This window comes from Myotis davidii, unplaced genomic scaffold (assembly GCF_000327345.1).
Source record: "Myotis davidii unplaced genomic scaffold, ASM32734v1 scaffold741, whole genome shotgun sequence".
Taxonomy (NCBI): Eukaryota; Metazoa; Chordata; class Mammalia; order Chiroptera; family Vespertilionidae; genus Myotis; species Myotis davidii.
The window spans coordinates 54,499-66,206 of record NW_006291250.1 but is presented as its reverse complement, the minus strand read 5'-3'; the positions used below and the strand labels follow the sequence as shown (position 1 = coordinate 66,206).

Below are 11,708 nucleotides of genomic sequence, written 5' to 3'. Positions count from 1 at the left end.
CCCTCACCAGCCACACTTCTCCTCCTCCTCCTCCTCCTTCCCCTTTTCCTCCTCCTCTTCTTCTTCTTCTTCCTCCTCCTCCTCCTCCTCCTTCTCCTTCTTCATTTTCTTTCCTCACTGGAAGATATTTTTTCCATTGATTTCTAGAGAGAGTGGAAGGAAGGGAGGAGGGAGGGAGAGGGAGAGAGAGAGAGCGAGAGCGAGCATGGAAGGGAGGGAGAGAGAAATATTGACATGAGAGAGACACATCGATTGGTTGCCTCTCTCACGTGTGCCAACCAGGGCCAGGGATCGAACCTGCAACTGAGGTGCGTGTCCTTGACCGGAAATTGAATCTGTAACCCTTCAGTCCTTGTGCCGACGCTCTAACCACTGAGAAAACTGGCCAGGGCATGATCCTTGAACCCAGGATTACCCTATTCCAGAGCACACTAAGCACAGCCTCTCTATTAGCTGCTTCCCTTGTGCCTCTTAAATTCCCAGGTGCCATCTGTACTAAGTTGAGTGGGCCTCTCCAGGTCTGGGGATTCATTTCTGGGACAAGGGCATGCTTCAGTCCATCAAGAGGCTGTATAATTCAGCCAGTCTTTACTTAGTGCCTGCTGTGGGTCAGGAACTGTTCTAGGAAATAGGACTAACTCGTAGTCAACAAAACAGACAAAACTCCCTGCTCTGGTGAAGCTCACATTCAAGGGTATTAGTTACCTGCCCAGGGACTCCAGGGCACAGAGAGGTCCCTCTTCTAGTAGTTCCTCTCAAATTTCCAAGCTGGATCTTCGGGGTCCAGTTTGTGTCATATCCCCATCCCTGAGCCAATCACTGTGGCCAAAGGAAAGCATTGCTCCGATGAATGGCCAATGATGTTTTTCCATCTGGGAGCTGGCTGCATGGATGGGTTGTTTGTGAATTCAGCATATTATACATTTACTAGAGGCCCAGTGCATGAAATTTGTGCACTGGGGGGGTTGTCCCTCAGCCCGGCCTGCACCCTCTTGCAGTCTGGGAGCCCTTGGGGATATCTGACCGATAGGGATGTTCCCCCGGGGAGCAGGCCTAAGCCAGCAGTGGGACATTCTGGAGGCAGGAGAGCCCAGCTTCTGGCTGAGCGGTGCTCCCCTTGTGGAGCGCACTGACCACCAGGAGGCAGCTCCTGCGTTTAGCATCTGCCCCCTGGTGGTCAGTGCAAGTCATTGTGACCAGTCGTTCTGCCATTCAATTTGCATATTAGCCTTTTATTATATAGGATGATTAGTGTTTTTGTCTGCTGTATATTAAGCATCGATAAAAAGTTAAACATTTGCTGAAGGTTACAGATACTGAGTTGAGAAATTCCGGATGACCACATTTGAGCTGGTCCAGCTGGGGCCCTCCTAGACTACGCAGTTCCAGGATCTGGCAACTTTTTGTTGTTTATGCTGGGTATAAACTTTCTGGACTGTAGGGTAAATGTATGTTTAATTGAATAAGGAACTACCAAAGAGTTTTTCACCGTGGTTCCCAGTTGCTCCACATCCTTGCCAATATTTAATGTTTTCATAGTTAAATTTTATCCATTCCAGGCGGTGTAGATGGCAACTCATTTGCTTTTGTCTGATGAATGGTGATGTTGAGTGCTTTTTCATGTGATAATAAATAGACATTTGTCATGAGACTTAGTTATGATAATAAATAACATTTATCGTAAACCGTTCCTGAGAATCGGGAATTCAGGAGCAGTTTGTTGAGTGGCCCAGGCTCCGAGTCTGGCACTGGAGGCTCCACTGCCAAGGTGACGCACCTGCGTGGTCGTTGGTAGAGGCCTCAGTTCTTTGCTGGTTGTTGGCCGGAGGGCTTGGTTGCTCTCCACATGGACCTCTCCTTAGGCTACTCACGTCCTGGCAGCTGGCTCCCCCCAAAGAGAGTGATCCAAGAAGGAAAGTGACCAAGGCTAAAGAGACAGTGTCTTTACAATGTAATTTTGGGAGTGACATACTGCACTCGTGCCGCGTTCTATTTTATTTTTAAATATATTTTATTGATTTTTTACAGAGAGGAAGGGAGAGAGATAGAGTCAGAAACATCGATGAGAGAGAAACATCGACCAGCTACCTCCTGCACATCTACTGGGGATGTGCCCGCAACCCAGGTACATGCCCTTGACCGGAATCGAACCTGGGACCTTTCAGTCCGCAAGCCAACGCTCTATCCACTAAGCCAAACCGGTTTTGGCTGCCGTGTTCTATTATTGGTCGTGTGGACCAACTGTAACACCGTGAAGGAAGGGACTATGCACGGGAGTGAATACCGGAGACAGGGATTGTTGGAGGCCATCTTGGAGAGATCCATACTTCCTTCACGTTGGTGGGGACAGGATAGTTAACATTTAACACGTGTAGTAACTTGGAGATGGGATGTGGGCAACCAGGTAACAAAGAGGTGTTGAGTCCGTGTGCTCTTGTCAGGGAAAGAAAATTACGCTGACCTTTCAAAGGTGGTATCTGATGCATCAGAACAACAGGCTCACTTAAGGTAAAGACTGACCTTAGTTTGCTAAAGAAGCTAGGGTGAGGGCATGTGCCAGAGGATGGGAGCGGGGGAGGTCAGTGGGGAAAAAAGGAGGCATATGTACTACTATTTGTAATACTTTAAACAATAAAATAAAATTAAAAAAAAATAGAAGCTAGAGGCCTGGGACGTGACTGCCCACCATGACCTGCCCAGCTAGGAATTTATGAGCAGACCATCCTGGTTACTGGACCCGTCAGGCCTGCCATGTATGTAGCCCCTTTTATGTTCACAGTTTGTAACTTTTTAAAAGCTCCATTTCCAAACAAATGCCAATATGCATTCCACCTCACCCCACCCTCCCCTTTTAAATGTTCTATGAACGTAGCTAACAGTATACATTGTGCTGGTCCTCACTGCTTCCACTGACGATGCCGTCCTGCAGAGAATGACCTCTCAGCACATAAAAACCTTCCGCACTCTTTATTTCAGCTGCTGCCAGAATTACTGTAATTTAGGAGACTGTAGATCAGTGGTTGTCTACCTTCCTAATGCCGCGACCCTTTAATACCCGCGACCCTTTAATACAGTTCCTCATGTTGTGGTGAACCCAATTTCATTGTTACAAATTGAACATAATTAAAGCAGAGTGATTAATCACAAAAACAATATGTAATTATATCTGTGTTTTCCAATGGTCCTAGGCGAGATTGAGAACCACTGCTGTAGATAGTCTTGCAGGGCCCCTCCTGGCTTTTTTCATTGTTATTATAAACCAGCGGTTCTCAACCTGTGGGTCGCGACCCCTTTGGCGGTCGAACGACCCTTTCACAGGGGTCGCCTAGGACCATCCTGCATATCGGATATTTACATGATGATTCATAACAGTAGCAACATTACAGTATGAAGTAGCAACAAAAATAATTTTATGGTTGGGTCACAACATGAAGAACTGTATTTAAAGGGCCAGAAGGTGAGAACCACTGTTAAGGATGCTGATGCTGCAGGATTAAGGGCGGTGAGCAGCCTTTCACACTGGGGGGGTAACTCTGGCATCCATTTCCCCAAGCAGGATTACTGCCCCGAGGCAGCAGCAGTGTTTGGGAGGGCCCCCCTTCCTCACAGCCTCGCCACCTGAAGGCGAGTTCTGTTTTTATCTTCTCTCTTTGGACTAAGATTAGATTTACAGGAGTGTTGTAAAAACAGTGCAGAGGGTTCCTGCATACCTTTCACTCAGCTTCCCCTGCGATAGCATCTTAAATAGTTCAGTGAGCAAACCCAGGAAATGCACATGCATGCAGAACTGCTAGTGCAACTCCAGACCTCATTCAGAGGTTTCCCACCAATGGCTTTTTCTGCCCCAGGGTCCTGTGTCTCAGCTAGTTGTCATATAGCTTTCGTCCCCTTTAGTTGGTGACAGTTTCTCAGTCTTTCTTCGTCTTTCGTGACCTTGACCCCCTGAAGAGTCCTGGTTAATTATTGTATAGACCAGTGATGGCGAACCTCTGACACCTCTGACACGCGAACTCATTTTTTTTGGTTGATTTTTCTTTGTTAAATGGCATTTAAATATATAAAATAAACATCAAAAATATAAATCAATCTTTTACTATGGTTGCAAATATCAAGAAATTTCTACATGTGACACGGCACCAGAGTTAAGTTAGAGTTTTTCAAAATGCTGACACGCCGAGCTCAAAAGGTTCGCCATCACTGGTGTAGACGGTCCTCCGATTTGGGTTGTCTGATGCTCTCTCTTGATTGGAAAGAGGTTCTCCCTTTTTGACAGGAATACCACAGAAATGATGTTGTGCCCATCAGGGGCTCATGACTTCAATACGTATTATCTCAGATCATGTGACCTTGGTCACATATTTAGCATGATGTGTGCTAGGTTTGCCCACTATTTTTCCCTTTGTAGTTAATACTCAGGTTGTGGGTTTAATCCCTGGTTGGGGCATATACAGAAGGCAACCAATGAATGTTTTCTCTCTCTCTCTCAAATCAATGAGCATGTCTTTGGGTGAGGATTTTTTTTTTTTAAAGAAAGAAGGAATTTTCCCCTCAACATTTATTAGGAACATCAAACATACAGCAACATTGCAAGAATTTTACATTGAAACACAGCCAAACACCCACACGAAGATACTCCCGCTAGTATTTTACCGTATTTGCTTGATGACACTCGCATCCATTGGTCCACCCCTCTGCCCATCCATCCTTCTCTCTCACTTTTTATGCATTTCAGGAGGCACTTAATACAAAGGCTGAGGCGGGCACGGTCACTGGAAGGGCTGGGTTTGGGACCAACACCACAGAACCCAAACTACAGTTTGGGGCCCTGTCTCACTCCTCATTGGCTGACTAACTCACATCCGGGGGTCTGTGTGGCAGGGCAGTCAGGAAAGTAGCCTTCAGAGCAGTGGTTCCCAACCTTTTGTTGGCCATGCCCCACCTAAGCATCTCTCAAATCCTGATGTCCCCGTGACATATAATTCTTATTATTCAAAAAGTGAGCCCCTATTCATGTGGAGGAAGCCTAAAAGGCCATTAACTTGGTCTAAATAAGCTTCCAAAGAACACGGCATCCACGAAAGAGAAAAATAAAAGAACGAAAGGATAGGGTAAGGACTGAGGAAGAAATCACCAAGAAATTGTAAATAATAATAATAATATGAAGTGATATGAAAAATAGCAAGTAAAGTTTCAAAACATAATAGAGAACTGAAATGCATAAATATGTCACAATATATAATTATATACTGTATATGAGATCCCTAGAACCATAAGAAATGCAAAAAAATTCACTGTTAATAGCTCATTTTCAAATTGGCCCCCCTAAATCAAATTGCCCCCCCTGTGGGGCATGTGCCCCATGTGGGGAACCGCTGCTTTAGAGCGTCGCAGCCTCATGATGCGGGAAGGCCCAGTCACAGGACGGTCATGCGCACGAACTGGGAATGTTCTGGCAGGTGGCTTTCCCACTGCTCACCCTCCTCACCGGGGAGAGCATCCGAGGGCCCAGCTTCCCCTCTTGGACTGTTGCCTCTCAGATGCTGGGAAGATGCCGCAGGGAGAGGCCTGCAGCTTAGGAGAATTGCTAGGAAGGAGAAGGGACAGAGAGAAGTTCTTGCACCACTTTGGGGTGAACTGAGCAATCTGGGGCCTTCAGCTCAGCCTGTTCACTTGTTAACAGAAAGAAATCTGCCCTGACCCAAGGAGCACTCGGGGAAGGGGTTCCAGAACTGCAGGCCCATCTTCCCTGGCCATTGGGCCATCATCCTTTCTCCCAGCCAGCGCTGGAAGCCTCTCTGATTCAGTCTGTTTTGGAGCCTAAGGCCCAGAAATAGGAGGTGACTTCCTAACATCACACGGTGGGAACCTGTGGCCCATAACTTAGACTCTTGGAAAGAAGGGGCCACTGGGTAATTCCCAAGCCCCCAAGGTGAAAGCTTAGGAGGAAAGGGCCGGTGCTGGGGGAGTCAGGTGGGGAAGCATGCCTTCCTGGAGCCTAGAGGTCCTTCCTGTTGTTGTAGGTCCTGCAGTCCTCGTATTCCGACTTGCTGTTGTCCTTGGGAATGACCCGGAACTCCTTCATGTAGGTCGAGCAGCACCTCTGGGAGCCCCGGTGGAAGGGGGAGTGGAGCCCACAGCAGCTCCACTTGCTGTCCTTCGGGTCCAGGACCACGTTGCCACAGCGCCTCCAAGCCTCCGCTAGGGCCTTGCCTGGGAACCAGAAACAGCTCAGCCTGGGCCGGGGCAGGGCTGGGAGATGGGTCCTCCCCTCCTCATTCCAGTTCAGCTCCCACCTCCCTTCTGGGGACTGCCCTTTATCTCCTGTAATGCTTATCGCTCCACCTAACGCCTACTCCTTCCCCTTCCTTCCTGCGTGACTTAGTCTATCTGGTTTATTTAAAATATACAAGCAGATAAGTTTCAATAGACATGGCCACCCAAACCATCCTCGTGATCTAGAGAACAAACATATCCATCACCCCCCAAGTATCTTCATGCTCCTTAAAATCCCAGGCAACTTCTGGATCCCCAGGCAACCACTGGTCTGCTAGATGTCTGCATTTTCTAGAATTTTTATAAATGGAATTATACAGTATGTACTTAACTTTTTTTTTCTTTAAAGAAATGCTGGCCCTAGCCAGTTTGGCTCAGTGGATAGAGCGTCGGCCTGCGGACTGAAGGGTCCCAGGTTCGATTCCGGACAAGGGCACATGCCCAGGTTGCAGGCTTGATCCCCAGTGTGGGGCATGCAGGAGGCAGCTGATCAATGATTCACTCATTGATGTTTCTATCTCTCTCGCCCTCTCTCTTCCTCTCTGAAATCAATAAAAGTATTTTTAAAAAAGAAAGAAAGAAATGCTGGTCATAACACACCAAATTGATGTTGCCACTTAAGATCATAGACCTGAGGTTTAAAAACTCCCACTTGGAAAGCTGTGTTACCGCCAACCCACCTCTCTTATTAGCCTCCCTCGGAAGATCCTCATACCCATTCTCACCTCTGGGTTCCTGGCTCCAGGAGGGCGAGGTAGGCACAGGCACTCCATTAGAGAATGGCCACAATAGGAGGCAGAAGGCTTCAAGGGAGAGAAGAGAGTGAGGGCTGGGTGCAGGGGACCCTGGGTGCGGGGCTGGGGGCAGGGGGCGCTGGGTGCAGGGCCCTGGGCACAGTACCTGAGTAGGTGAACCAGGTCCTCCAAGCGGAGCAGGCTCTTGGTCCCATTGGCTCTCCTGGCTGTTTGGGGACATTTGCCACATTATTATATTATTTTTAATATATATTTTTTAAAATTTATTTCAGAGAGGAAGGGAGAGGGAGAGATAGAAATATCAATGATGAGAGAAAATCATTGATCAGCTGCCTCCTGCATGCCCCCTACTGGGGATCAAGCCCGAAACCCGGATGTGTGCCCTTAATCAGAATTGAACCCGGGACCCTACAGTCTGCAGGCCGACGATTTATCCCCTGAGCCAAACCAGCTAGGGCTGCCACCTTATTTCTAAGTAAGGCACGTATACTCCTAGTTCTTAAAGACACCCTCCTCCCCTTTTTTATTACCTGTTGACTTCCTAATATGGAAGATAAAAATTTCATGCTTTTACTCTCCTCCCATATAAAAACAACAACAACCCCTCTTAGTAATTAAACAGTCCTGTTACCAGTTATGCCATATTGAGCACCCTTTCACCATCCTGGGCTGCATGAGTAATGGGTATGTAATTAGTACGTAGTATGTATGTTGATTTCTAACAAAGATACCACAGCTCAGTGAGGAAAGGATGGTCATTTCTATAAATGATGCAGTTGCATATGCATATGGAACGGGCCCCACTCCCTTGCTACCTGGGGACATTGGCAACGTGTGAAGAAATTTTGGTTGTCAAAATAGGAGGTGCTACTGGCAGGGAGCAAAATTGTCCCTAACTGAGAACCCTAGCATAAACAAATGTAAAAAGTCATGGAGCTTCATGAAAATTATATTTTGTTAAAAGGATAAAAAAGAATGAATTTAGTGAGTTCACTGGATAGAAAATCATTTACATAATGATTTGTATTTCTACATATCATTAACTCCATTGTATTTCTATACATCAGCCCCAACCAAACTGAAAATGGAATGTAAAATACTATAAATAATCATGTCAAAAAAAATAATCATGTCAAAAATATCAGGACCCAGGACTAAATATAATCAAAGAAGTACACGACACGCAGAGAAAATTAGAGACTGAATGCAGAGAGATGCTGCGTTTGTGGCTTCAAAGACAGTATTGGGAAGATATCAGTGTCCTGAAAATACTCTGTAGACTCAATGGATTCCAACCCAAATCTAGGACAATGGCTTTCAACCTTTCAACGGTGTTCTAATTACTCATTCTCTCTCTCTCTCTCTCTCTCTCTCTCTCTCTCTCTCTCTCACACACACACACACACACACACTCCCAAGAACAAAAGTTTTATGAAACACTACTTACCCTGACTACTTCAGATTGGCTTCCATGTTTTCTGTTGTATCTCCATCATGTTTTTAATGGAACTAAATAGATCTGTGCAACTAAATTGATTTCATTATCCGCTTACAAGACAAAATCTGCAGTTTTAAGCTCCTGGGGAAGCACTGAGTGTCCTGGGGAACCGCTCCCCCATCACACAGGTCTCCCCAAGGCCGACTCGTCACTGGTGGGCGAGCTTCTTTTTCAGGAAGTCCATTTTCAATCACAGTCACAATATCGGAATCTCCAGAGCTCTCAGTCTCCCCAGCCTCCGCCTGGCTCAGGGAGCCTCCAGGACACAGCCAGGCAGCCTGCCCGGCAAAGCCAGCGCAGGGCCCCCATTCCAAGTAGCCACCATCAGCCCCTAACCCCTACCCCTGCTCTACCCCTCCCCTCCGCCCAACCCCACCCATAGACTAGGCACACCGCAGCAAGCAGAAGTAGTGGTTTTATAGATAAACAGGTGACGTCACCATAAAAGGAAGTTGAGAGAGCCGCCACTTCTTATGGCAAGCCACAAACTGTTACCAAGTGGAAAATGACGAACAGCCAGCAAAAACCCCAAACCCGTTCGAGAAATACCATGTGAGTAGAAACCAAGACATTCTAGAAAATCATTGTCCAGCCGAGAGCAAACTGACATAGGTATGTGCCCTGACTGGGAGTCGAACCTTCCCCTCCTGGTTCATAGGTTGATGCTCAACCACTACATGCTCTTTTTTTTTTGTTGTTAAACAGTGAGAGCCAAATAACTTCCTGGAATAGAAAGGTAAGAGCTGAATGAGCGTCCACTAATGGAAAACCAGTATTTGTCTCCATCCCATCTCCATTTGATGTCAATCAAAACCCACCATTGGCTTTTAATTTTTAAAAATGCAAATTCTGCACACATACATCAGTTATCTGATGTATAATAAAAGAATGGGGAAGGGGAAGTGAAAGAAGAGAGAAAGCTGCTGTGGTAGCGGGGGTGTGGTAGAGCCACATTGCGGTGCGGAGTAGCAGGTTCCCGTCTTAGCAGACACTCCCTCTGCTGCTGGAACAGACACATGTTCAGATATGCAGCTGTGTCTGTTGCATTGATTGGCTGCCCGTCAAATCGAAATCTGATCCACCTCATTGACAAACCCTACTATTCACAATAGGCTTCCATTCGTTTACTAAGAGGTGTATTGCCTCTTAGTCTTAAAGCACATCACAAACCATCCTGCCCCCTGCCCCTCAAATTAATATGATCGCTGTTCTCACTCTGGGCTCCTCCCGGGGCTTTCCCTTGGCCATGGTGAACACCCGAGTCTCCTCAGTCGCCGCTTCACAAAAGAGGTGCCAGGTCCGCTGAGCACCCACTGACCACAAGCAGCCCCCCGAGCGGCAGAAGGTGGCAGCCACGGTGGCAGAGCGCTACCCTGCCCCTTAAAACAATCGACAGATTACTCTCTAGTGCATTTCCAAGTTGACACTAAACTCTCTGAAAGTTCAAGTAGTTGCAAAGGATCTAACTTGTGATGTGAACATTGACATATTCCAGCAGAGTGGCGCATCCTTCCTTTGACACATCTAATGTCATCCACCTGCGCTGGTGATTTGGTGCCAGCCAGTGCCCCGTTTCAAAAAGAACAAAAGAACAAACTTCTTTTACCGTCAGGAATTTTACATTCTTCCTCTTTGTCCTTGACCTTAACTTGGAGCTCCCTCTGGACAGAATTCTGCCTCATGAATTAGGTACCATGAACCAAAATATATACAGAAACCAAATTTTTAATTTTATTTAGTTTCCTGTGACTATAAGGTTCCAAATGTTAAAATATTTTCTTCTGGATTGAATTACTTTTAAAATTTTTGCTAGTGCACAAATAATATAAAACATTTCATGTTTCATGTATTTTCAGGAATAAGTATTAAACATTGAAAGTAAAATATGTTGGCCCTGGCCCGTGTGTCCAATGGTTGGAGCTCCAGCTGAGCACCAAAGGGTCCTGGGTTCCCTTCCAGTTAACCTGGGTCCCCCCCTCCTCCCCCCCAGCCTGTTTCCTCCCCCTTGGGGAGTGCGGGAGGCAGCTATTAGCAACCAGTCTATTTCTCTCTCTTCCCCTCCTTCCCTCCCTTCCATTCTCTCTGAAAAGCAGTGGAAGAAATATCCTCAGGTGAGAATTAACAAAAGAAAAAGTAAAATATGTTGGAAATTAATCTCCAAATAAGCTAGGCAGGGCACCCGCATTAATTCCACGCGCTCTTGCATGAAGATGCATTATTACGGGAGTGAGTCGGGGTTCGTGTCAATCCTGCCTTGGTTTTTAAGGCTCAGAAGGGCTGGAAGTTTTCCTCACAGAAGCGGCCAGGCAAGGCAGTTTCTGTGCCAGCAGCACAGTCAACTCTTCCAAGGTGTGTTTCTATGCCTGCCATGGAGAGCGGGCAACTGTCAGCTCCCGCTTCGGGCTGTGGGGCTATTTACGAGCCACCAGCCCGTTACCCGCTTTTCACAGGTTCAAGCGCTTAACCGCATCTCACATTTCAGCTGCCCTTCCCTTGGATCCAGTGGGTCCCCCTCTGCCTCAGCCCTGACACTGCATTCTGGGAAGATTCGAAAAGAAAGGGGGTCGCCCTTTCTCCTGGGAAGTGGATGGGGTGACAGTGCCAGGGGAGGAGGACGGGCTGGCCCGGATGGCTTGGGGGTGGGGGCGGGATGGGGGAGCAGAGGGAGCTAAGCGCCTGCCAATGGAGCCTTCACAGCTTCCGGGGACTTGGTGCTCTGGGAGCTTCTGGTGACCCTTCAGGGGCACAGCCCCCGGTCTGAGGGCTTCCCCTCCCGGGCAGGGCTTCTCGTTCCTGGCTGCTGACCAGAATCTTCTGGGCGATTTAAAAAGATGCCCACAGGGTTACCCCAGGCCAGGGGACTCGGCCTTCTCTGGGCGAGGCCGGTTCGGGTTTGTCTAAAGCGCCCCCTGGCGATTCTGTTTGCTGTGTCTCCATCGCTCCCACCTGGACACGGAGGCGTGCTGGGCGGGGCTGGCAGGGGGCTCGCAGAGCACGGGCTGACCCCTCTCTTCCCCCGCAGTGTACCACTGGGTGGAGATGCGGACCAAGATGCGCATCATGGGCTTCCGGGGCACAGCCATCAAGCCGCTGAACGAGGAGGCGGCCGCCGAGCTGGGCGCCGAGCTCCTGGGCGAGGCCACCATCTTCCTCGTGGGCGGCGCCTGCATGTGCTGGAGTAA

General features: G+C 47.9%; 1 protein-coding gene across 1 annotated transcript in view; it reads left to right on the top strand.

Moving 5' to 3' along the window:
- OPA3 (optic atrophy 3 (autosomal recessive, with chorea and spastic paraplegia)) overlaps positions 1-11,708 on the top strand; it is a 28,167-nt gene that overhangs the window by 13,856 nt on the left and 2,603 nt on the right. The window contains exon 2 of the mRNA XM_006764410.2: positions 11,549-11,700. Within this exon, the coding sequence (XP_006764473.1) occupies positions 11,549-11,700 (152 nt within the window). The remainder of the gene's footprint in view (positions 1-11,548; positions 11,701-11,708) is intronic.